Source organism: Hypomesus transpacificus, chromosome 4 (assembly GCF_021917145.1).
Source record: "Hypomesus transpacificus isolate Combined female chromosome 4, fHypTra1, whole genome shotgun sequence".
Classification (NCBI taxonomy): Eukaryota; Metazoa; Chordata; class Actinopteri; order Osmeriformes; family Osmeridae; genus Hypomesus; species Hypomesus transpacificus.
In genome coordinates this window covers 10,876,392-10,902,452 of record NC_061063.1, presented here as the reverse complement: position 1 = coordinate 10,902,452, position 26,061 = coordinate 10,876,392, and the positions used below count along the sequence as shown (strand labels likewise).

At 52.1% G+C, this 26,061-nt stretch overlaps 1 protein-coding gene across 1 annotated transcript in view; it reads left to right on the top strand.

Annotated features, from left to right (window-relative positions):
* Positions 1 to 26,061, top strand: part of LOC124467590 (cytoplasmic dynein 1 intermediate chain 1) — a 36,497-nt gene that overhangs the window by 7,667 nt on the left and 2,769 nt on the right. The window contains exons 8-17 of the mRNA XM_047019914.1: positions 8,834 to 8,929; positions 10,434 to 10,593; positions 11,064 to 11,163; positions 11,321 to 11,446; positions 17,921 to 18,067; positions 19,053 to 19,166; positions 19,292 to 19,425; positions 19,541 to 19,685; positions 22,048 to 22,188; positions 23,859 to 23,984. Of these exons, the coding sequence (XP_046875870.1) occupies positions 8,834 to 8,929; positions 10,434 to 10,593; positions 11,064 to 11,163; positions 11,321 to 11,446; positions 17,921 to 18,067; positions 19,053 to 19,166; positions 19,292 to 19,425; positions 19,541 to 19,685; positions 22,048 to 22,188; positions 23,859 to 23,984 (1,289 nt within the window). The remainder of the gene's footprint in view (positions 1 to 8,833; positions 8,930 to 10,433; positions 10,594 to 11,063; positions 11,164 to 11,320; positions 11,447 to 17,920; positions 18,068 to 19,052; positions 19,167 to 19,291; positions 19,426 to 19,540; positions 19,686 to 22,047; positions 22,189 to 23,858; positions 23,985 to 26,061) is intronic.

The window sequence follows — 26,061 nt, the reverse complement described above, 5'->3', positions numbered from 1 at the left end:
GTGTGTGTGTCTGTGTGTGGCCACCTGCTGTTGCTCCTAGGGGAGCGTGTTTTTTCAGGCCTCCAGGAATTCTTCTCTCTGATTGGTGAACCTAAACAGCACTCTACTTCCTCTCTCTCTGATTGGTGAACCTAAACAGCCCTCTACTTCCTCTCTCTCTGATTGGTGAACTTACACAGGCCCTCCACTTCCTCTCTCTGTGATTGGTGAACTTACACAGCCCTCCACTTCCTCTCTCTCTGATTGGTTCTGGGTGTATCCAGGTGTGTGTGTGTGTTCAGTACAGGGAGGAGTTCATATCCCCACAGGTGCACAGTGCACGTAGAGGGCTAGTGGCTGTTTAAGTGGACTTCTGTGTTCCCTCCTGTTTCCTGTGTAGGAACCATGTGACTAGGAAATGGTGTGTGTGCGTGTGACAGGATGTTGACGTCTTGTCTCACAGTAATCATGTTAGAGGCTTCTACATGACTCAGGGATTCTACCAGGCTCGGTCATCAACTTGAACCCTTGACCTGCGTCTTTCCCAGAGGTTCGTCTTGGTGTGTGTGTGTGTGTTGAGACAGTTCCCAGGGTGTGTGACTCATTTATTACAGCAGTTAATGCCATGAGCTTTTCATTTCCGAGAGCGTTCGGGTCCATAATGATTGTGTGTGTCCAGGTTCCCGTCGCCGCGGTGATTGGCCATCATAAGTGCCATTGTGTTTCTCAATCACATTACAGGGTTGTCTCCATCCACTGATTGGCTATGAAAGAGCAGGCTTGTGGTGTGTCCCCGTGTGTGAGAGTCTGTTTATGTGTGTGTGTGTGTGTGTCTGTGTGTGTGTGTACGTGTGTCTGTGTGTGTACGTGTGTGTGTGTGTGTGTGTGTGTGTGTGTGTGTCTGTGTGTGTGTGTGTGTGTACGTGTGTCTGTGTGTGTGTGTCTGTGTGTGTGTACGTGTGTCTGTGTGTGTGTGTGTGTGTGTTTCCTCTGAATCGGGAACAGAAACCCTGCTAGCTGTTTTTGTTTGAGAAACTGAGGTTGGGACGGGTCAAAACTCAGCCCAGTTCTCTTCAGAGTCTGTAATGGACCATGGAGAGGGCAGGACAGGGGGGAAGAGAGGGAAAGAGAGGGGTAAATAGGGAGAGAGAGAGTGGGGGAGAAGGAGAGAGAGAAAGAGGTAGACAGAGAGTGGGGGAGAGTGAGAAAGGGAAAGAGAGAGGTGGAGGGGTAACCTAAGACAGTGAAGGGGCTAGTTTACTGCAGTTGTGATATGAAAGCAGTGGACCACAATACGACATGAACAGTTACTAGTCTGGAAAACACCATGATGAAGGTCACAAGTTCACATGGCTCAACCCTGAGACTGTGTGTGTGTGTGAGTGTGTGTGTGTGTTAGCTTAGTGTCTAAGTGTTTTCCGTCTTTCTCGCTTCAGCATTTTTCTGGACCATTAGTTTCTAAGGGTGTGTGTGTGTGTGTGATTCACCTTTCATATCTGACAGTTTGGCTGGTGCTGCTCTGGTAATTGCGTCCTAATTAGAAGCGGCTGATTTGCGGAGAGCGACGGACCCTCCTCCCTCCGTAATGGAGCTCTGAAGAAACCAAACTGTAAATTGCGAAATGATTCTGGCCACTGGCAAACACATTGAGACCAATTTGAAAATTAACTGTGGAGTTGAGTTGTAACCGCTACCACACAGCTGAGACATAGTTTGACGGGGATGGGCTGATGGGTGTAGAACTCTGCACGTTTCTGCTACTGAGGGCAAGTTTATCACCTTTAGCTGAGCTTATGAAGTGTCTGCTTAGAACACTGATGTTGTCATATCAGCATTCAGACTGGGTCCATTTCAGCTCTGGAAGCGTCGAGGAGACGGGCGAGAGAGACAGAGAGAGACAGAGAGAGACAGAGAGAGACAGAGAGAGACAGAGAGACAGAGCGAGACAGAGCGAGACAGAGAGAGACAGAGAGAGACAGAGAGAGAGAGAGAGAGATCAGTGACCTTGGGGTCAAGGATGGAGGATGAAAAATCTATACCACACAGACTGTGCGAGTGTGTCTGTGTGTTTATGTCTGTGTGTGTGCGTCCAGTTAGACCTCACAGCATCAGCACAGCGTGGCCTAGCTGGAAGATTGCGTGTGTACTGTGTGACCGTGTGTAAGAACACAACTACCTCCTTTCACTTCAGCAAGTGGTCTCTGCGCCATCCTCAGAGGTGTGTGTGTGTGAGAGAGAAGTTGTGTGTGTACATGTCTCTGAGAGTGCATGTGTGTGCGTGTCTGTGTGTGTGTGTGAGACAGAGTGCGTGTCTGTGTGTGTGTGTGTGAAACAGAGTGTGTGTGTGGGTGTGTGTGAGACTGTGTGTGTGAGACTGTGTGTGTGTGTCCACATATGGAAGAGCTTGTCCTGGCCGTGTTGTTCCAGCTCTGACAGAAAGTTCAACACAAGGTGTCGGTGTTCTCCAAGCCAAAGGTGAGCAGCAGCACAGAGCAGCAGGACTAGCTGAGGACTAACCCCTGGAGGCAGGGAGGAGTGGAGGCAGGGAGGAGTGGAGGCAGGGAGGAGTGGAGGCAGGGAGGAGTGGAGGCAGGGAGGAGTGGAGGCAGGGAGGAGTGGAGGCAGGGAGGAGTGGAGGCAGGGAGGAGTGGAGGCAGGGAGGAGTGGAGGCAGGGAGGAGTGGAGGCAGGGAGGAGTGGAGGCAGGGAGGAGTGGAGGCAGGGAGGAGTGGAGGCAGGGAGGAGTGGAGGCAAGGAGGAGTGGAGGCAGGGAGGAGTGGAGGCAGGGAGGAGTGGAGGCAGGGAGGAGTGGAGGCAGGGAGGAGTGGAGGCAGGGAGGAGTGGAGGCAGGGAGGAGTGGAGGCAGGGAGGAGTGGAGGCAGGGAGGAGTGGAGGCAGGGAGGAGTGGAGGCAGGGAGGAGTGGAGGCAGGGAGGAGTGGAGGCAGGGAGGAGTGGAGGCAGGGAGGAGTGGAGGCAGGGAGGAGTGGAGGCAGGGAGGAGTGGAGGCAGGGAGGAGTGGAGGCAGGGAGGGAGGGATGGAGAGGGGGAGAGGGAGGAAGGGTTTGGGTTTTACCACTGAGACACTGTTTCAGAGTGACTTAGAGGATCCAGCATGGCTTCTATTGACCCAGACCAGTCCAGTCTGAACTGAGACCAGACCAGACCAGTCTGAACTGAGACCAGAGGACAGGAATGTGTCTGTCAGGGCAGAGTGGAGTGTCATGTATCAGATTATACGGTGGTCAAAGGGGAAAATTGCAATCATCTGTGTGTGTTTCCCTGTCTCTCTCTCCCCCCCTCTCTCTTTCTGTCCCTCCCTCGCTCCCCCTCTCTACCCTCCCTCTCTCTCTCTCTCCCTCTCTCTGTCCCCCTCTCTCACTCCCCTTCTCTCTCCGCTCCCTCTCTCTCTCGCTCCCCCTCTCTCTCCCCTCTCTCTCTCGCTCCCCCTCTCTGTCCCTCTCTTGCTCCCCCTCCCCCCCCCCCCCCCCCTCTCTCTTCCTCTCTCTGTCCATCTCTCGCTCTCGTTCTCTGTCCCTCTCTCGTTCTCCCTCTCTCCCCCCTTCTTTCTCTTTCTCTCACCCTCTCTCTTTCTCTCTCTACAACCCTCTCACGGAATGTAATTATAAGACTATAAAATTAACACATTTGCCCTTAATGTAGTTTTTATGTTCAAGTTCATTGATCTGTTTTTATAACTTAACAGCTAGCTGATGTGAAACGTCAGAACTTGGTGGTTGGTGCTGTGCGGTCGTTCCAGTGTTGACCATCAGGGGGCACTCTAACCACATCGACAACACAGCCTCTGACTGAGAATGAACACGCTAACCAGGATTAGACTGTATTATCAATGATCTAACAATTACAGTGCATAGTCTGATAAATGTGTGCGTGTGTGTGTGTAGGGGGTTATAGGGGAAATATGTGGACATATAACGTCTTTAGATGTCTTTCTTATGTCCAAACAGTATGGGGAGGGGAGGGAGGGGGGGAGGGGAGGGAGGTAGGAGAGGTAAGTTAGGGGAGAGGTAGGGGAATAGGGAGGTAGGGGGAGGAGGGGAGGTAGGGGGAGGAGGGGAGGGAGGGGAAGAGGAAGGTTACGGGAGGTAGGGGCAGGAGGGAGGTAGGGGGAGGAGGGGAGGGAGGTTTGAGAGAAAGAGTGCTGGAAAGTTTGAAGTCATGAGTTTTAATCATGAGTCTCGGCTGCTTCTGAGCAGTGCGGTGTGGCGTGATGGCTTCTTTAAAGATGTGGTTCTGGGTGTGTGCCAGGGTCACCCTACCAGGGGCACACACACACATCCAACACCCCACCCCACAAACCCACAGTCTGGGGCCTGGGGTCTGGGGCCTGGGGTCTGGGGCCTAGGGTTGCAGTATAGCTTTAGTGTAGACTCCTAAGGATGTGTGTGTGTGTCTGGGTGTTTCTGTGATTGTATTATTAGTTTAAAATGTAAATGAATCTCCACCTGATGAGGGTCTGTAGAAACCTCCCCATCATCCTCCACCCAGACCTCCCCACCCTAACCCTCTCCACCCAGACCTCCCCACCGTAACCCTCTCCACCCAGACCTCCCCACCGTAACCCTCTCCACCCAGACCTCCAACCAGCATCTAGCCCTCCCCACCACACCTCCATTCAGCCAATCTGACAAGACCTTTCATTCCTCAAAGAATTTCCTAAAAAGCTTACAAGCACAGCAAAGAATGTTATCTCCCCCAAGAAGAAGGGATCCCAGTTTGATCTCTTCCCACTGAACGCTCCCAGTGTCCAGAGAGGTCCCATTCTGCCTGCTAACACATGCTCCTGGTAGCAAGGAACAGCAGCCCATCCAGGGTATATTACCATGCTAGGCTACAATGCTAGGTTACCATGTTAGGGTATAATGCTAGGCTATTATGTTAGGCTACCATCCTAGGCTTCCATGGCAGGCGACAATGCAAGGTTTCCATGCTAGGGTATAATGCTAGGCTATTATGTTAGGCTACCATCCTAGGCTTCCATGGCAGGCTACAATGCAAGGTTTCCATGCTAGGCTACCAAGTTACCATCCTATGCTACCATCCTAGGCTTGTACGGTCCTTTCCCTACCTCCTGAACCACCAGGGCATCCCCATGATGATAAGGTTTTAATGGCGTGCCGCTGATTCATAATCCAGCTCACTACACCCCCCCCCCCCCCCAGGTGTGTGGGAGTGTGTTGGATAGTCAGTGTTTGTCTCAGTCAGAGCTGTAGGTGTGTGTGTGTGTCTGTGTGTTTGTGTGTGTGTCGTGCCAGAGCCACATTAGAGGAACCTTTCATGTGCTAGTATCCTCCTCCTCCTCAGCATTGTGCCTGTGTTGTGGTCGACACACTTCTCAACCTCTGAAAATCCCCGCAAAAGTGTGTGTGCGTGTGTGTGTTTGTGCCTCGCACTCCATTCTCTCATTGTCTGTTTACTGGCTGGCTGTCATGCTTTCTGTAGAAACTCCTTGTCAGGTTTTAGGAATGTGTTTGTTTGTGACGTGTGATTGTGTGTGTGTGTGTGTGCGTGTGACTTAGTGTAGTTGTTTAATCAGCTCCATACTCCAGAGTCACCACAGGTTTGACAGCTTGGCCCAATAAGAAGAGTAGGCCTTGTGCCATCGTGTGTGTGTGTGTGTGGAGAGGGCTCTCTCCCTGTGTTGGCACATCTTCGAACACTCTTCTGGAACCCCTCCAGGTCACAGACACACACACACCAAACCTCCACTCTCATAACCCTGGCCGTGAAGCACGGGGGCTAGCATATTTTAGCACGCTAAGCTAAACGCTCACTGATGTTCAAGAGAAATTTGTCTCTTTGAACTCCACCAGCTACTGGGTGGAGCACATCCTAGGGGATTAATGCCATGCTACTGCTCTACTACTGTCGGTGGCTTAGCACAACATGGTAAACTCACACAGTCTGTCAGCGTCTGATACAAAAGCAATTGACTCCACATGTAGCCTAGCAGCTAAGCTACGCAGGACTTAGCGACAAATGCATTGTCTAAGCCATGCTGGCCACAGTGTGTACAGAAATCCAGTCTTCTAAGATACACTTACGTACCACTTAGCAGCGCTGCTTCATCTCTCTGTTTGTCCTGGTTTGGCTAGCTCTGCTCACACACACACACACACACACACACAGAGATCATTCTTTGTAGTGTCGCTACGTCGCACACTCACAGCTAACAACGCCCCCCACCATCACCTTTCTCTCCTGTCAAACGATTAGCAGGTAATTAACTCGGCGGCGGGCTTAGTAATAGCTGCTCTGGCTGAGACGGGCAGCGTGGTGTAGCTTAGCTGGACCTCTGCTGTGTGTGAGGTGAGCTAGCCTAGCTCAACCAGAGACCCCCCCCCCCCCCCCGCGTCCTCCCTCCCCCCGCGGGAATAGTTTCCTCAGAGCTAGCTTCCCTGCTAGCAACGCCGGCGGCCATGTCCTGGTTAATGTGTCTCCCTGGGGCTAGGCCTTGTATTAAGCGTTATCTGCAAGAGAAAGGATGGGGTCAGGGTTAGGGGTTTCACTGAAATGAGGTGGAAACACAGGAGATAGGGACACACACACAGATATGCCAGTCACACACACACACCTGAGCCTACGCACAGGTGAGAGGGAGATTGAGATGTGAGATGAGATGAGGAAGGAAACCCTGAGGCACACCATGATACATCAACATCCTCTTCATGCACCTTCTCTCAGCAGGTCAGAGCTCAAGGAAATCCAGTTTCATCCAGCCAGGATCTGCCACATTGTCACTGATGGGATTTTTTTGATGCTGGATCCCTCTGGCAACAATCCTGATGGATCTGCACATGGAACTCCTCCCAGAGTTGGGAGGGAGCCCAAAGCCCTGAATCTGTCCTCCTCCGGTCGCCTGTGGTGGAGAGCTGTCAGAGAGACCGCTCCTCAACACCCTGTCTCTGGGGTCTCTTCAGACCACAGGCTCACACCACGGTCCTGGTCACACAGGGTCAGACCACGCTGGAGCACTAGATATGGCCAGGGACTGTCTCTGTCCCCCCTCCTGTGGGTGTGTGTGTGTGTGGGGGGGAGGGGGGGGGGGGGTGGGTGGATGTGTGTGTAAATGTGTGTGGGGAGGGGGGGGGGGGGGTGTAAGTGTGTATGTGTGGGAAGGGGGGGTGTGGGTGTGTGGTGCTGGGTTAAGACTCTCCTGTTTTCAGTGGTACAACACATGGAATGAAGAGGAAGGAAAGCTGGTTAGGGAGAGAGGCTAGAGGCTGTGTTCGAGAGAGGCTGGGAGAGAGGCTGGGAGAGAGGCTAGCCTGTCTTCCTGTGATGTCTGGCTGTCAGCCTGTCTAGATCTCTGGACTCCGTGCTGGGTTATTGAGGTCTGGCTCACTGGTGTGTGTGTGTCTGCGTGTGTGTGTGTGTGTGTGTGTGGCTATATGACTGAGCAGTTGAAAATCAACAGTAATAAGCTTCTGCCCATCTCTGGATCTTCCCTTCACCTGCTGATGTTCATGTTGTTTTTACAAACAGCAGTACAGGTTGAGAGAAGTGGACAGTAGTGGATTTGTTTACAACAATCTAAAGCTACGTCATAGTACTTTTTAATGTGTCCTAATGCTGTTAAAGTGTTCAGTCCAGTATGTGGACTGTAAAGTATTCCACCAGCAAGGCCCTTCAGCCTGTGATTGTAACATGGCCTCGGGCCGTAATACACAAACACACACACTGTTCTGTGTGTGTGTGTGTGTGTGTGTGTGTGTGTGAAACGTTGACACGTCTGGCGTGATGGAGTCACTTCCTCCGGTGAACTGGGTGCCCACTGTCAAGACGACCCCGGCCAGTTAACCCCTGCTACCAGGGTCACCACCCACACCAGCCCCCTGAGGATCGCGTGTGTGTGCACAGAGAGTGTGTGTGAGCATGCGGAGTGTGTGTGTGTTCAGAGAGAGTGTGTGAGCATGCGGAGTGTGTGTGTGCACAGAGAGTGTGTGTGAGCATGCGGAGTGTGTGTGTGTGCAGAGAGAGTGTGTGAGCATGCGGAGTGTGTGTGTGTGCAGAGAGTGTGTGTGAGCATGCGGAGTGTGTGTGTGCACAGAGAGTGTGTGTGAGCATGCGGAGTGTGTGTGTGTGCAGAGAGAGTGTGTGTGTGTGTTGGCGCGTTGGCAGACACAGGTGTCAGCATGGTGTGAAGGAGAGGCCCGTCTCTTACCATCTGTTGCCAGGGGCGATGGGGGGGGGGGGGGGGGGAGGGGGCGGAGCGGGTTAGCAACACATGGCCTGGAGCGCTGGGGGGGGGGGGGGGGGGAGGGTGAACAGGCTGACACACATGCATACATGAAGCAGGTGTCTGTGGCCCCCCCCTGCCCCCCGCCCCCCCGGGGAAGGGGCGAGGGTAATTGCAGGGTCAGGTTTGGGGGGCAGCTGAGGGTGCGGGGGTCTGTGTTGGTGCTCTGGGGGGGAGGGGGGGTGGGAGAGGGTAAGGGGGGGTCAGAGGAGAGACAGAGCAGAGAGTGTGTACGCTACTCAGACCCACTTCCTGCTGTGTGTGTGTGTGTGTGTGTGTGTGTGTGTGGACTTCCTGTCTGATGAGCTGCAGGTGCGGTCCATGTGGTTGTCATGGTGATGGACCAGGCGTGGTCTCCTGTTGGTCAGCTGCTGGACATGAGGGAGAACCTGGAGGGCTGGGATGGAAAAAAACATTTGTTTGTGTGTGTGTGTGTGTGTGAGCTTTATGTGTGTGTGTGTGTGTGTGTGTGTGTGGGAGGCCCATCCGTGCTTCAGCCCTGAATGTCAGTCAGGTGTACCTGGGAATGATTAGGGGAGAGAGGGGAAGCGGTGGGGGGGCGGTACATCTGCTGATCATCATGCCCTCCCTCAGCAGAGGAGGAAGAGGACGATGAAGAGGCTGCGGAGGTGAAGGCGGGGCCGGAGCCTGTGCTTCCCCAGCAGGAGGAAGACAGCCAGGAGACCAGGCAAGGTAAGAACCCTCCTCACCACTGCATCTCAAACATCAGCAACTTCCTGTTTACATCCAGTCCAAATATGACACAACCAACCCCCTCCCCCCGCAACACAATCAACCTCACATCAGAACTTACTGGATAGAAGGAGTGCTTTTTAAAATGGTATCCACCCCTCCCCTCCAGCACTCTGAGGCCAGTCTGTCAGGGGCGTGGCCAGTGAGCCTGTCAGGGGGCGTGGCCAGTGAGCCTGTCAGGGGGCGTGGCCAGTGAGCCTGTCAGGGGGCGTGGCCAGTGAGCCTCTCAGGGGGCGTGGCCAGTGAGCCTGTCAGGGGCGTGGCCAGTGAGCCTGTCAGGGGCGTGGCCAGTGAGCCTGTCAGGGGGCGTGGCCAGTGAGCCTGTCAGGGGCGTGGCCAGTGAGCCTGTCAGGGGGAGTGGCCAGTGAGCCTGTCAGGGGGCGTGGCCAGTGAGCCTGTCAGGGGGAGTGGCCAGTGAGCCTGTCAGGGGGCGTGGCCAGTGAGCCTGTCAGGGGGCGTGGCCAGTGAGCCTGTCAGGGGGAGTGGCCAGGGCCAGTGCTCGCGTGTGACCCCAGCCGCCGGCCGGCCGGCTGGGGCAGCTTATCAGCCGGGCCTGGGGGTCAGACCTGATTACAACACTTGACCTTCTCAGACAGGCCTTCAAAGGGGGGCAGAGAGAGGGGGCTTTGTGGAGAGAGGAATAACTTCTGGGGAGGTGGAGGGGGGTGGAGGGGGGGGGGCTAGGGGGAGCTGTTGTTAGAGGCTGCCTGGATTAAACTCAACATGGATGCACTTACACACACACACACACACTCACTCACTCACTCACACACTCATATTGACAAAGTCTCTCTCCCCCTCTCTCTGCTCCTTGTCTTTGATCAGCCCCTTTGTGTCTTCTCATGATTCCTCAAGAAGAAAGGTCTCTACGAATCAAGTGGCAGAGATCAAAGGCCGGAGCCTCTAATTGGCCGAGGGAGGGAGAGAGGGAGGGCGGGAGGGAGGGAGGAAGGGAGAGAGGGAGGGTGGGGCGGGATGGGGTGGGGGCGGGGGTGACAGCGAAGTCGGGGACGACAGCAACATCAAAACCGTGCATCTCGCTGTGGCCTCCTGGTAATCAGGAAAGTCTGGTGAATCAGGTTCTTCTGTTTGGTGCAGTTTCATGTTGTTGTTCTTCTTCCTGCAGCCAGAGTCACAGACCTGGGTGTCTCAGAGCTGGGTGTCTCAGAGCTGGGTGTCTCAGAGCTGGGTGTCTCAGAGCTGGGTGTCTCAGAGCTGGGTGTCTCAGAGCTGGGTGTCTCAGAGCTGGGTGTCTCAGAGCTGGGTGTCTCAGAGCTGAGTGTCTCAGAGCTGGGTGTCTCAGCTGGGTGTCTCCTGAACTCTGGGCAGGTAGAAGCGTTCTCTAAGGGGTTCTCTAGTCTGGTATAATGGTTCTTGGAGAACAGTGACATGAAGTATCACAAGTGTGTGTACGTGTGTGTGTACGTGTGTGTGTGTGTGTCAGGTCCCAGGGAGCTGACAGATGAGGAGAAGCAGCAGCTGTTGCTCTCGTCAGAGTTCCTGAGCTTCCTGGACAGCAGCAGCAGGGTTATGGAGCGAGCACTGGCCGAGGACGCCAACATCTTCTTTGACTACAGCGGCAGAGACCTGGAGGACAAGGAGGGGTACGAGTGTGTGTGTGCGTGGTCATCCTTCTGTGTGTGTGTGTGTGTGTGCGTGGTCATCCTTCTGTGTGTGTGTGTTCATCGTCCTGCATGGGTGTGCATGCGCATGCATTTTTGTGACTGTGTGAACCCTGCATTCCTGTGAGTGTGTGTGTCAAGTCTGTGTGTGACTCATCTCTGTCCTGTTATTTAGGACATCAGAACCTCTTTGTTCTTCAAAGGCATGCCTCCCTGGTGATGTCACTCTCCGGTCATGTGACTGTGGAGCGGTGGCCATTTTGTTTTGTAGTGAGAAAGGTTGTGAGCGGAGCCTTCCTGTCTGTGCAGCTAACCCCTCTCTGCTCCTGTAGAGGAGGAACAACTACAGAAGATCAAACACAACAGTGGAATGGTCGGAGAGTCTGAAATGCCATCTCCCTGTTTGACTGCATGTCCGTATAACCTTTGACCCTGCTTCTGATTGGCCACAGGGACATGCCGGGAGGGTCCAGCCTGTCTCTGAGCAGACTGTTCTACGACGAGCGCTGGTCCAAACATCGAGTCATTACCTGTCTTGACTGGTCCCCACAGGTAAGGGCCTGTGTGTGAGTGTGTGTGTGCGTGTGTCTTGCCTACCCTCACAACACCTCTCCAACAATATGCTTCTCCTCCTCCTCTGACCCCTTCCCTTTCTCCTTTTGTCCTCTCCACCTCTCCCCCCCTCCTCCCCGCCCCCCCCCCTCTCCAGTACCAGGAGCTCTTGGTGGCCTCTTACAACAACAACGAGGATGCCCCTCATGAACCCGATGGCGTGGCGCTGGTCTGGAACATGAAGTTCAAGAAGAGCACTCCAGAGTTCATCTTCCACTGCCAGGTACCCTGCTCCACCCAGCCCTCCCCAGGTACCCTGCCCCACCCAGGTACCCTGTTTGCACACTAGTTTTAAACTCAATTCACTCATAGGGGGTTAATACAAATCTGGAAACCCCATAGGGGGTTTTATTTAAACCTGGCAACCCCAGCAGCATTCTGAAAGTAGGAGCTCACGTCTGAGGGTCTTGGCCTGATCCCTAGCGATGACGACTCCTCGGGATGAAGAACGAGGAGCGAAGCTAAACTGCCAACATGGTCGCAGCACACGCCTGTTCAAGAAATGAGGTTTACGGCGCGTGAGTTAACAAAAAAAAAACGACAAACCCTTGGCAGCCATAAATCTAGCGTACCCTGATGCGGGTGTTATGGGACTGGATGGAGGGATGGATGGAGTCAGGGAGGCGGAGGAGGAGGGTGGGGGAGGAGAGCGAGCGCTTGTAGAGACGTCTTGGTAATAAAATATGTGGCCTACCACTTCCTAATCCAGCAGGCCGCATGTGTGTCAGCCCACCCAGGAGCCAAGCTCCTACACACACACACACACACACACACACACATCTACACACACACACATCTACACACACACACACACATCTACACACACACACATCTACACACACACACATCTAGACACACGCATCTAGACACACACACATCTAGACACACATCTACACACACACACATCTACACACACACATCTACACACACACACACATCTACACGCACACACATCTACACACACACACACATCTAGACACACACACATCTAGACACACATCTACACACACACACATCTACACACACACACACATCTACACACACACACATCTACACACACATCTAGACACACGCATCTAGACACACACACATCTAGACACACATCTACACACACACACATCTACACACACACATCTACACACACACACACATCTACACGCACACACATCTACACACACACACACATCTAGACACACACACATCTAGACACACATCTACACGCACACACATCTACACACACACACATCTATACACACGCATCTAGACACACACACACACATCTATACACACACGCATTTATAACCACACACACTCAGTCAGACCACATCCCGTGTAAATATTTCAGTGTGAGTAGCTGGTATAAATCTCCAGAGATTAGGGGTTTTAAAGAACCTCGTTAGGACTCTGATTCTGCATCATTATTTATGTTCATTTGTAAAAGCCTGGGCAGGACAGCTAATACTACGACTATGTGTCACAGTTATTGTTCGCTGGACATGTTTACAGTACTGTTCGTTAGTCATGTTCACAGTAATTGTTTGCTAGACTGTGTTTACGGTTATTGTTTGCTAAGATGTGTTAGTTATTGTTTGCTAGCTGTGTTTACAGTAATTGTTGGTTAGACTTGTTAGTTATTGTTCACTAGCTGTGTTGTGATGGTGCGGAGCACTTCTGTAGGGGTCGGTGTTAGTGAGGCGGACGAATGAGGCCTTCGCACACTCAACCCTTCCACACTCACCACTCGCACACTCACTCTTCCACAGCACCAGTGACTGGAAACAGTTTGATTGTGTTAATGTGTATGTCATCACACCATCACAATGCCAAGCATGGTTTATACACACACTCATTCACACACACACACACACTCGTTCACACACACACACACAGCATCTCCTGGCGAAGAGGTGTCTCTGGGTGAGACAGAAAAGGTATCAAATAAAGGGAGGGAGGGAGGAAGAACAGAGAGGGGGGGAGGATGAGAGAGAGATGATGAGAGAGTGGATGAGAGGAAGAGGGAGGAAAAAGAGAGGGAGAAAAAGAGAGGGGGAGGATGAGAGAGATGGGGGAAGATGAAAGAGAGAGAGATTGAGAGAGAGATGGGGAGGATGAGAGAGATAGCGGGAGAGGAGGTTGAGAGAGAAAGAGATGGGAGGAGGAGAGAGAGAGAGAGAGAGAGAGAGAGAGAAAGAGAGAGAAAGAGAGAGGAGGAGGAGAAGGAGAAGAGGAGGGGAGGAGGAGGAACAGAGGAAGCCCCCTAGCCTACTGCCAGTCAGAGTCCTGGGGCCACAACCTCAGGAGAGAGAGAGAGAGAGAGAGAGAGAGAGAGAGAGAGAGAGAGAGAGAGAGAGAGAGAGAGAGAGGGAGAGGGAGAGGGAGAGGGAGAGGGAGAGGGAGAGGGAGAGAGATGGGTCTTGCCTTCTGTGCTGTTGCACCAGATCTGAAGGTCAGGGTTCATTTCACAGGATCGTTGGTTTCACTTACTGTAATATTCCATCAGTGAGTTCTAGTACCTGACCTCTCTTCACTGTCAGCTCAGTGTGCCACCCCCACTAAGCTCTGCTCAGACGGGAGGAACTCAGAGCGTGAGGAACAGGACTGGATAGGAGATGAAGAGAAGCTGGAGGCAGAGAAAGAGCTCTTGTATTCTCCACGCTCCCCTCCTGTCTCTGACAGGGAGATACGGGCTCTGCCAGCAACCGCAGAGTGACTGAGTCCACGGGGTGTCGAAGGGAGCGCTGCCAGAAGGGAGGGAGGACGAGGAGGACGAGGCTGTCCATCTGGTCCCTATAAGAGCTGCTGAAAACCAGATGAACTGCGGTCACACGGGAGGGAGGGAGGGAGGGAGGGAGGGAGGGAGGGAGGGAGGGGAAGGCTATGGAGAGATCAGCTCTGGAGTATGTAGCACCCAAGTCATCTCCTCTCCTCCGCCCTGTCCCCCCCTTCTACTTTAGAGCTCTTCCTCTGGTCTCTCCCCTGTACAGAGTTATTCCTCTGGTCTCTCCCCTGTACAGAGTTCTTCCTCTGGTCTCTCCCCTGTACAGAGCTCTTCCTCTGGTCTCTCCCCTGTACAGAGCTCTTCCTCTGGTCTCTCCCCTGTACAGAGTTCTTCTTCTGGTCTCTCCCCTGTACAGAGCTCTGTCTCTGGTCTCTCCCCTGTACAGAGTTCTTCTTCTGGTCTCTCCCCCGTACAGAGCTCTTCCTCTGGTCTCTCCCCCGTACAGAGCTCTTCCTCTGGTCTCTCCCCCGTACAGAGTTCTTCTTCTGGTCTCTCCCCCGTACAGAGTTCTTCCTCTGCTCTCTTCTCTGTTCAGAGTTCTTCTTCTGGTCTCTCCCCTGTACAGAGCTCTTCCTCTGGTCTCTCCCCTGTACAGAGCTCTGCCTCTGGTCTCTCCCCTGTACAGAGCTCTGCCTCTGGTCTCTCCCCTGTACAGAGCTCTTCCTCTGGTCTCTCCCCTGTACAGAGCTCTGCCTCTGGTCTCTCCCCTGTACAGAGCTCTGCCTCTGGTCTCTCCCCTGTACAGAGCTCTGCCTCTGGTCTCTCCCCTGTACAGAGCTCTTCCTCTGGTCTCACCCCTGTACAGAGCTCTTCCTGTCGTCTGCTGAGCTCTGGCAGCTCTCATCGTCCGTCCCTCTCTCTCCTCTCTGATGACTGGAGGCTGCAGGGAGGAGATGAAGCAGCATCTTGGTGACTTGATGATGATAATAATAATGTTTCCTTACACTGAAGCCTCACGGCAAGGTGGCCCTGGGTTCGATTCCCTGATGGGGCACTGTTCACGTGCTCAGGTGTCAGAGTCAGAATCCCTCCAGTCTGTCGAAGAAAGAAGCTCGATGAGGGTTCCTGTTCTGCAGCTGCTCTGCATCAGGACTGCACCATATTCAGGACTTATTAACATCGTACAACATGACATCTGAATCAAGAATAATCCACTTGCACATGTCAACTATTCCAATGCGTTTTCCTTCTGGCACAAGTCGCAAACACCCTAATAGGACAAATTGAAGCGATGTAATTGGCTAATGAAGTACAGGCAGTGCAGTTAAACCCAGAGTGGCTGATCACACTGACACATGTGTTGATATGACAGTTAATCAGGAGCTTGGCTTTCATAAGAAGCCCAGCTTGAGCGTTGGCAAACATCACAAAGTGCTCTACTGGAACCAGCCCATCGGGGTCTCCCTGGGAGACAGCAGAGAAGGACCCGGATCTGGGCTTTTGCAGCGGTTCGTCCCCGGGTTCAGACAGAGGAGTTCTCCTGTGGTGTTGAGGGCAGCGGATGGGAGGGTGAACATGTGGGGCTGTTTGATATTAGCTGCTGCCTCCTCACTCTCAAAGCCCTGTGTCAGTAGGGAGGGAGACGGGAGAGGGAGAGGGAGAGGGAGAGGGAGGGAGAGGGAGAGAGGGAGAGGGAGAGGGAGAGAGGGAGAGAGATAGGAGGATGAAGGGGGGGAGACAGGGAGAGAAGAGTGGAAGAGCAGAAACATCAGTAGAGAGAGAGGGACACGTCATACTGGGTGCTGGGATCCAACACTGATCTGTTTACGAGACAGAACAGTTGATGTCTTCTGTGATGAGATGAAAGGTCAGAGAGCTCAGGATGAGTCAGAACCTTCTGGAAGCTGCGTGGAAAGAACTGGAACACACGCAGAGGACAGAGTCTGTTTCAGGAAGCTGGTTCCAGGTTTTTCTGATCTAACAGAACTCACGTTGTGATCAGTTATTGTTTAAATCACAAGGTGATTCATTACTCTATGACAACGATTAGCTTTATCTTGATTAGTGAAGCAAGCGGTGGATGATTCTGAGGACCTAGCGCTTACCGGGGAGGGCAGACGGTAGAACTAATTGTCTTAACAAATAGAAGAGGAAGAGAAGAGTTCTTTGGGGTTTTGGCTGTACGTGTCGTAGCAAAGGAGGTGATGAAGGGCCTATGAGGGGAAGGACCAGCCCTCTGGTAGTAGGGGGCCCCTTCCCTGCTCTCATTACCCCAGTAATGAAGCCCAATCTGGGGTAGCATTCCCGACAACCACAGGGTCATGGGTTTGAGGCCTCTGCTCTTATTGGAATGACCTGGCACCACGCTACTCCTCTGGAGACGTGATGGGTTTGAAACTGGACGTATGCCTAGTTCTGTAGACGGTGTCTTCATAAAAGCGGGCTTTGTTTTGGTGCTTTGGTGGAGTCACGGTTTTCTTGCGCTCTGAGTCGGGTCGAGTCGACTCACTCTTGTTGTGGTTGATGTTTTCAGATGGATGATGTGTCCCTCACCCCCAATTCTGATTTAAGATTTGGATGCTGTAACATTTCAATCTTTAGTAACTACCCTCCCTTACAGTCACAGTAGGAATGTAAGAGTTGACGTAAATCGCTCAAACACAAATATTCATTGTTTTGAATATGTTTAAAGTTTAATCCAGATTTCTCAGCACAACCCGTGTGTAAACAAACAGAAGTCTCCTTTGATGGCCAACTGCCGACTTTATTTTTACCCCCAAGGTTTATTTGGAGTCGCTTTTTATAAAACCTCTTCTCCTCTGATGGTGGTGGAGGAGCCGGGGAGAGACCAGAAGAGACGAGTGTGGTGTTTTCTTTAGTTCTGGTCGGTTTTCCAGTCCTCTTTAAAATGAACTCTGGGAGTGTAGGGGTTGGCGGTTGCGTGTGGTAGGAGAGGGAAAGAGAGAGATTTTTTCTTTGTGTGTTAAACAGTAGACCATAGAGACAAAAAGCAGAAAGGAATGGGAGGACAGTCATGGAAGCGAGTCCTCCAGATCAGATGGGGTCTAGAGCTAGTGAGCACTGGACGACTGCATCTGGTCATATCTTGTTCAGATATTGGTCACTGGTTCCAGAACCATATAGTAGATATTCTTATGGGTCCAGAACCTTATAGAAAGATGAATAACTGGTTCTAGAACCTGATAGTAGATGCATCTGTAACAGAACCTTATAAAATATACTTATTTGGTTCCATAACCCTATAATAGATAGTTCTCTGGTTCTACCGTTACAGTAGACAGTTCTCTGGTTCTACCCTTACAGTAGACAGTTCTCTGGTTCCACAGCCCTATAATAGACGGTTCTCCGGCTTGGCGGTAGGCGAGACCAAACTCCTGGCATGCAGAGGAACCCAGATGTGACGAGCACTGAAGAGGAACTCAGTAACCACGACCTCACAGGGGACGGAGTTGGAGGCTGCGCCTGTCACCATGGAGGCAGCACGTTGCGCTTGGCTGGTTACCCCCCGGGGTGGGCCATGCTGTAATATAAAACGGCTGCACCTCCCACAATCCCTCGCTTTGTCTCTGCGTTCCCCCCTTGTGACCCCCGCTCTCTCTCCTCCGACAGTCCCTCCACCGTCAACTCATCTCTCCTCCGTCCAGGCCTCCTACGACGCCCTTCTCTCTCTCTCTCTGTCTCTCTCTCTCTGTCTCTCTTTCTCTCTCTCACGCTTCTTCTCTCTCTCTGTCTCTCTCTTTCTCTCTCACTCTCTTTGTCTCTCTGTCTCTCTCTGTCTCTGTCTCTCTTTCTCTCTATCTCTCTCTCTGCTTGATCGCTCAGACTCTCTCCAAAGCCGTTTCTCCCTGTCCCTTTGTGTGTCCTCAGAGTTCAGATCCACATCAATGCTGCACGACTTTAATCTGCTTCCTCTCCCTCCCTCCCTCTCCCTTCCCTCCCTCCATCTATCCTCTCCAGTCTCCTGTGGTGTCTGTGGGCTTTGCCAGGTTCCACCCCAACCTGCTGGTGGGGGGCACCTATTCGGGCCAGATCGTCCTCTGGGACAACCGCAGCCACCGCCGGACCCCCGTCCAGAGGACGCCCCTGTCTGCTGCCGCCCACACTGTGAGTCTGAAGGCCTAGCCTAGCTTAGCCTAGCCTAGCTCACTGTGAGTCTGAAGGCCTAGCCTAGCCTAGCCTAGCTCACTGTGAGTCTGAAGGCCTAGCCTAGTCTAGCCTAACTCACTGTGAGTCTGAAAGCCTAGTCTAGCCTAACTCACTGGCTAGAGAGCTAAACAGACACATTGTGTTCCCATGTGGAGAATGTACTCGGACTCAAACAGATACACAAACACACACACACACACATGTGTACTCTCCACACACACAAACTCAATTGTGTGTATTCTCCACATACACACAGTCATTAATGTAAAATTTCACACGGACAGTCAATAATGCATACCTTCTCCACACACACATTCAATCACGCATGCTTTCTACACACACATTCCATCGTGCATACCTTCCACACACACACACACACACACACACACACACACACACAGCCCCTGAATGCCTTCCATGCCCCCCATGCCCCCGGCCCTCATGGCTGTGTCTGGACGCTGGCCTCATCCCCTCCTCCCCTCCTCCTCCTCCTCTCTGGACGCTGGCCTCATCCCCTCCTCCTCCTCCTCTCTGGACGCTGGCCTCATCCCCTCCTCCCCTCCTCCTCCTCCTCTCTGGACGCTGGCCTCATCCCCTCCTCCCCTCCTCCTCCTCCTCTCTGGACGCTGGCCTCATCCCCTCCTCCTCCTCCTCTCTGGACGCTGGCCTCATCCACACTCATCCAGCCGTCTGCTGTCTGAATGGAGTCTTTGTGGGCGGCAAAACCCAGCTCAGTGTGAGGGCAGTGATGACACCACAGCATCTCACTACAGCGTGTTTCCTCAGCGGTCCTGTCAGGGCTGGGATGTAGGAAGCATGTTCAGGGTTAGGGTGAAGGTCAGTCTTTCCTTGTAAGTGTGAGTCATGAGAACCGATATAAAGCTATCGATCTGTCTTGTTGCTATGTGTGTGTGTGTGTGTGTGTGTGTGTGTGTGTGTGTAGCACCCTGTGTACTGTGTGAACGTAGTCGGCACCCAAAACGCCAACAACCTGATCACCGTGTCGACGGATGGGAAGATGTGTTCCTGGAATCTGGACATGCTGTCCCAGCCTCAGGTAACTACTGACCCCAGACCAGCCTGAATCATGGCTGGATTATGACCGATCAACTGCAGCAATCGATTGTGATCCATCTTTAATGGGGGATCTGTTTGTAATCACACGTGTGTGCGTGTGTGCAGGAGAGCATGGAGCTGGTGTATAACAAGTCCAAGCCGGTGGCTGTGACCGGCATGGCGTTCCCCACCGGGGATGTCAATAACTACGTGGTGGGGAGCGAGGAGGGCACCGTGTACGCAGCCTGCAGACACGGCAGGTTAGACACACACACTCACGCGCACACACACAGCATCCATATGGAGGAGTAGGGGGGGTTTCTGGTTGTGCTGTGTGTTTCAAGCGTGTGTGTGTGTGTGTGTGTGTGTGAGCAGCAGGGCAGGGATTTGCGAGGTGTTTGAGGGCCACCAGGGCCCGGTCACAGGCCTGAGCTGTCACAGCGCTCTGGGACCTGTAGACTTCTCTCACCTGTTCACCTCCTCCTCCTTCGACTGGACCGTCAAACTGTGGAGCACCAAGGTGAGCTGGGGTACCCGGGTGTGTGTTTGTGTGTACGTAAGTGTCTATTGTGCGTGTGTTTTTATCTGAGTGTGTGTGTGTGTACCTGAGTGTGTGTGTCTGTACCTGAATGTGTGTGTGTCACCTACCTGTCGATGGGTCAGTGTCAGGACTCTGCAGGTGTGTTCTCTGGAACCGGCTGCTGTGCTCGCTGAGTCAAACCCACCCTCTGCTATTCCTGAGCTGACCGTTACAAGTTTGACTGCGCTTTTCAGAGTTCAGTGACTCCAAATGAGTCAAATGAGAAAGAGATGGAGGAATGAAGCAAGAAAAAAAGAGAGAGAGAGAGAGAGAGAGAGAGAGAGGGAGGGAGGGAGAGGAAGGGAAGGAGAGAGGGGGGGGATGAAGAGAGAGAGATTTATCGAGCACTGTCAGGTTCCTCTCTTATATGTATTCATTCTTGAAGCGTAACGTGACTTCAGGAGTGTTTCAGCGGCATTGTGCAGGAGTGTTATTTGGGGGGATTTGGGAATTCCCTTTCCTTTGAGGGGCACCACAGGAATGAGTCTGTCTCCTGTCGTGTGTGTTTGTACAATGAGTGTGTGTATGAATGCTTGTGTGTGTGTGTGTATAAAGCCCTCCCCCCTAAGGATCCCCTGGAGGGTAACTTTCCAGCTGCCAATCCCAGCCTGACCCTGGCTCAGGCCTGTTCGGCACGCAGCTCAGAAGCTGCAGAAACATCCAGCCTCTCGGTGTGTTTTGTAAATATTGTGGTTTAGAAGCTGTGGGCTCTGGCCAGCTCCACTCTGTCTGCCCATGGGGCTGACGCCACAGTACTTCACGTTCCACCCTCTCCCTGTTAGAACCCAGAGGTTCCACCCTCTCCCTGTTAGAACCCAGAGGTTTCACCCTCTCCCTGTTAGAACCCAGAGGTTCCACCCTCTCCCTGTTAGAACCCAGAGGTTTCACCCTCTCCCTGTTAGAACCCAGAGGTTCCACCGTCTCCCTGTTAGAACCCAGAGGTTTCACCCTCTCCCTGTTAGAACCCAGAGGTTCCACCGTCTCCCTGTTAGAACCCAGAGGTTCCACCCTCTCCCTGTTAGAACCCAGAGGTTTCACCCTCTCCCTGTTAGAACCCAGAGGTTTCACCCTCTCCCTGTTAGAACCCAGAGGTTCCACCGTCTCCCTGTTAGAACCCAGAGGTTCCACCGCCTCTCTGGTAGTACCCTGAGGTTCCACCGCCTCTCTGGTAGAACCCTGAGGTTCCACCGCCTCTCTGGTAGAACCCTCATCTGTTCCATCCTTCAGCTACATCAAACAGCTCCTCTCAGCTGACTGATCATCACTACTGACCCTAACACTGCTACAGGCTCCCCAGACCATGCCTGGGGGAGACAGGAAGGGGGAGGAGATCAGGTGATCTGGGTGGAGGGCTGTCTGGCGGCCATGTTGACCTTCCCGGTCCCTCTCCCAGCATCCCTGTGAACATTCAGAGCAGCGTAGAGGACTGAGTTGCTGGCAAGAGGTTTGTCAGAAAACCACAGCCAGGACACAGGGACGCCAGAGATTCTGTCCGCTTGTCGGACTGTTGTAGGTACCTGTCGAGTGTGTGTGTGCGTTCTAGTAATCTATGCTCAGGTGGGTGTGTGTGTATTCCTCTCCCTCCCTGCTTTTCTCACAGACTCTCATAATGACTGTCGCCTGTGACAGAGAGAAGGGGGGCAGAGACAGCATTCCTGCCAGCCTGTCTCAGCCTACCTGACCCCTGACCCCCTCCTCCCCTCCCTACCTCCTCCTACCTGACCCCTGACCCCCTCCTCCCCTCCCTACCTCCTCCTACCTGACTCCTGACCCCCTCCTCCCCTCCCCCCTCCTCCTACCTGTCTACCTGGACGGAATGCAGTCTGCAGCCTCCAGGAATTCTTACCAGACGTGGGAGGGTGGGAATGTCCTGTCTCTCACCGCCCCCTCTCGTCTCTGCCTCCCCCTCTACCCTCTTGTCGCCATCCCTCCCCGGTTAGCTGTCTCCTCTGTCAGTCTCTCTCTCTCCTTCTCTCTCTCTCTCTCTCTCTCTCTTTCTTTCTCTCTCCATCATCCTGCTCCACCAGCTGTTCCTCCAGGTTACAGTACCTCTGCAACAGCTTTCATCTGCCAGCCAGTTTTCTCATTTTTATGACACTGCGTGAACGTGCAAAGGTTTTAATTAGGCCGTCCCCAGACAAGCCCAGAGGCAGAACCAGCGCCACTCAGTCTGTCTCGCTCTCTCCTCCCTCTCTCTCTCCTTCTCTCTCTCCTCCCTCCCTCTCTCTCTCTCTCTCTCTCTCTCTGTGACTGACTGTATACGTACCTCTCTCTGACTGATCTCTCTCTCTCTTTCTCTCAGCACAACAGGCCCCTCTACTCGTTTGAGGACAACTCTGACTATGTGTATGATGTCATGTGGTCTCCGGTCCACCCCGCCCTGTTTGCCTCCGTGGATGGTATGGGTCGCCTGGACCTGTGGAACCTCAATAACGACACAGAGGTCAGCGTGTGTCTGTGTGTGAGTGTGTGTGTGTGTGTGTGTGAGTGTGTGTGTCTGTGTGTGTGTGAGTGTGTTTGTCTGTGTGTGTGTGTGTTCTTGTTGCGCTGCAGCTGAACCACAGACCAGCCCTCCTCTGTGTGGGCGTGTCCCTCAACCTCCGCCGTAAATCCATCAGCTGATGACTCCTCCACCAATCTCTTCCCCCACCCTCCCCCGCAACCCCATCTTCTCCCTCCCCCCCCACCCTCCTCTTCTCAAATGCATGCCCCCACACACACACTCTCTCCGGTGTTGTGGCACCACTGGCTGTCAGACTCAGACTCAGGGTTAGGGGGGTCAGGATTGTCTTCCTCTCATCCGTCCCATTCACCAGATGAAAGATCTGCCCCCCCCCCTCCCCCTGTTACCACAGACACCCCCTCCCCCAGCTCCCCCCCTCCCTGTTACCAAGGACACCGTCCCCGGCCCCGCCCTCTCTAATTATACACGTGCCTGGTGAGTAGTGCTCCTCTGTGTCCCTCTACACCAGCTTCCATCCCTCTGTCCCTCCCCCCCCTCACACCCCACCACTGGAAGACAACTGCTCTGCAAATCCCAATTATATACAAATACAGTCTCCCCCCCTTCCCCAAAATGGTTTAGTTCGCAGAACAGTTAATATCAACATGGCCGTGCATGTCCAATGACCCAGTGTACAGACATGGTATCTGACACACACACATTGTCTGCTCCAACAATGTGCTTTATTTGAAGCTTGGTCGCACACACACACACACACACACACACACACACACACAGAGGCAGGGTCTTTCTCCCACACACATCATCCATTGTTATGGACATATTAAACACGCTCTCATAACGACATTAATGTGAACAGCACAGCATGCCTGGTTCTCATTTCCCTCCTAACACACACACACACACATCCAGTTTCTACTGGTGGAAGCTAGCAGACTATTAGCAGACAGTGTGTGTTTGGCGTAGCTGTTTGGAAGCTAGTGTATTAGCCGGCGTGCAGCCAAGGCTTCTGTCTCCTGGTGTCAGACAACCCTGTCTGTCAGGAGCCAAGATGCTGAGCTTCCACAACCACACTCCGACACGCAGTCACATGACAGGAAACCATGGCTTTAACCCATCCCGGGACGTTACTGCAAACTGAAACTGGCACTGTGCTACTGCGTTAGGAATGACATTCGTGTAAAAGCATTTAAGGCCCCGAAAAAATGTACAATTATCTTTGAATCCCACGTAGGCCTTCATCTGTACTCAATCACGGAGTGGGCTAGCGGCTGTATTGTTTAATGGATGCACCGAAGGGTTTTATGAAGATTTATGTAACTCATTAAAGATAGTTTCACGTAGAGCTGAGGAGACAGACTTGTTCCTTTGGCTGCGGTTGTTGGGAGTGTGTTCCCGTACCTGAACACGGGTTTGCCGTCCACCTTCACATGGTCACTATTGAACCCTGAAGAGACGCTGGCCCGCCAGGTTCTCACGTTTTCCGGTGCTATTTAACCATCAAATAGACCTAGCGATGTCTACGAATATACGACTTTACGTTTCTTGACAGTAACATTTAGGCTGCTGTTACATTGGATATAGGGTTACATAAACTCTACAAAATATAATCTGTATCCACCGTTGGCTAACGTATTAACCCTCTCCAGGTGCCCACAGCGAGCGTGACCATCGAAGGAGCGTCGGCCCTCAACCGTGTCCGCTGGTCAGCGGGTGGGAAGGAGGTGGCCGTGGGCGACTCGGAGGGGCGCGTCTGGGTCTACGATGCTGGAGAGGTACGGTACCAACCCTTACACCGGACGGTGATATTGTTAACCGTTAGCACACGCTAGCAACTCTTTATATCGTGCAGCTTAGGGCTACATCTCTTGCATGTTGTATTGAAACTTGCATTTTGGGGAGGAGCATTGTTGTAGCTCAGCGTCAGCATGCTTCAGTAGGCTACAGTACCTTAAGGTTAATTGTGTGTGTGGGATCAACATTTCGAAGCCAAAACTATTTTCTTTTCGGCGTTTTTTTTAAATATCATTTTCCGTTTTACAGAGACGCTAGCTGCACCACAAAGCTGCTGGAGAGCTGTTTGGGTCGTGGCCTCGCTGGGGGCGACAACATAGGCTAGACTAATTTGAGCATCTCTGTGGTGTGGTTAGCAGAGGGTTAGGAGGACCATGTGGCCTCGGCGTTGGTGGTTGCTAATTAAGAGTCATCAGTTTAAGTTTGTGAAGTTGGAGTTTTGCGGGTGGAGGTTGACAGTCACATTAAAGTGACCCCAGAATCAAAAATATATGTTCCACTTACCTGTAGTGCTGTGCCGAGAAGGTCGTAGAGATGTCTTGTCTTCTCTCGAATATTATTGAAAAAATTATTGCGAAGTAACTGATACCAAAGAAATCGACTTAAACAGTATTCTTACTTCCCATCTCAGCAACAGTGTAATCACAGTGTAGGGATCGTGTAATAAGTGTAATAACGGTGTAATAACAACATAATAAACGTGTAATGACAGTGTAATCAGAGTGCGAATTATACAATGATAATTGGGGTGGGGGGGGGGGGGGTCAACTTCTTCTCCGGGGCGTAAAGTAATGTTTACGATTACAGGTAAGAACGATATATAAATGTATTGACCCCCCCAACCTGTTGTTTTTACCTCTTTTGGGGGAGGTCCAAGTCTTAATTAGGGGGGTAAACCCCCCCCCCAAGCCCCCCCATAATTCTAACCCTGATACTAACCCCTTTTGTCATTTCACCCAAAACATACTAACCCCTTTGGTCATTTTATCCAAAACACACATGCTAACCCCTTTACTCATTTACCCCAAAACACACATGCTAACCCCTTTGGTCATTTTATCCAAAACACACATGCTAACCCCTTTGGTCATTTCATCCAAAACACACATGCTAACCCCTTTGGTCATTTCATCCAAAACACACATGCTAACCCCTTTACTCATTTACCCCAAAACACACATGCTAACCCCTTTGCTCATTTTATCCAAAACACACCTGCTAACCCCTTTGGTCATTTTCGACAAAACACACATGCAAACCCCTTTGGTCATTTTATCCAAAACACACATACTAACCCCTTTGGTCATTTACCCCAAAACACACATGCTAACCCCTTTGGTCATTTACCCCAAAACACACATGCTAACCCCTTTGGTCATTTTATCCAAAACACACATGCTAACCCCTTTGGTCATTTCATCCAAAACACACATACTAACCCCTTTGGTCATTTTATCCAAAACACACATACTAACCCCTTTGGTCATTTACCCCAAAACACACATACTAACCCCTTTACTAATTTACCCCAAAACACACATGTTAACCCCTTTACTCATTTTCCCCAAAACACACATGCTAACCCCTTTGGTCATTTTATCCAAAACACACATACTAACCCCTTTGGTCATTTACCCCAAAACACACATGCTAACCCCTTTACTCATTTTCCCCAAAACACACATGCTAACCCCTTTGGTAATTTACCTCAAAACACACATGCTAACCCCTTTGGTCATTTCATCCAAAACACATACTAACCCCTTTGGTCATTTTATCCAAAACACACATGCTAACCCCTTTACTCATTTACCCCAAAACACACATGCTAACCCCTTTGCTCATTTTATCCAAAACACACCTGCTAACCCCTTTGGTCATTTTCGACAAAACACACATGCAAACCCCTTTGGTCATTTTATCCAAAACACACATACTAACCCCTTTGGTCATTTACCCCAAAACACACATGCTAACCCCTTTGGTCATTTACCCCAAAACACACATGCTAACCCCTTTGGTCATTTTATCCAAAACACACATGCTAACCCCTTTGGT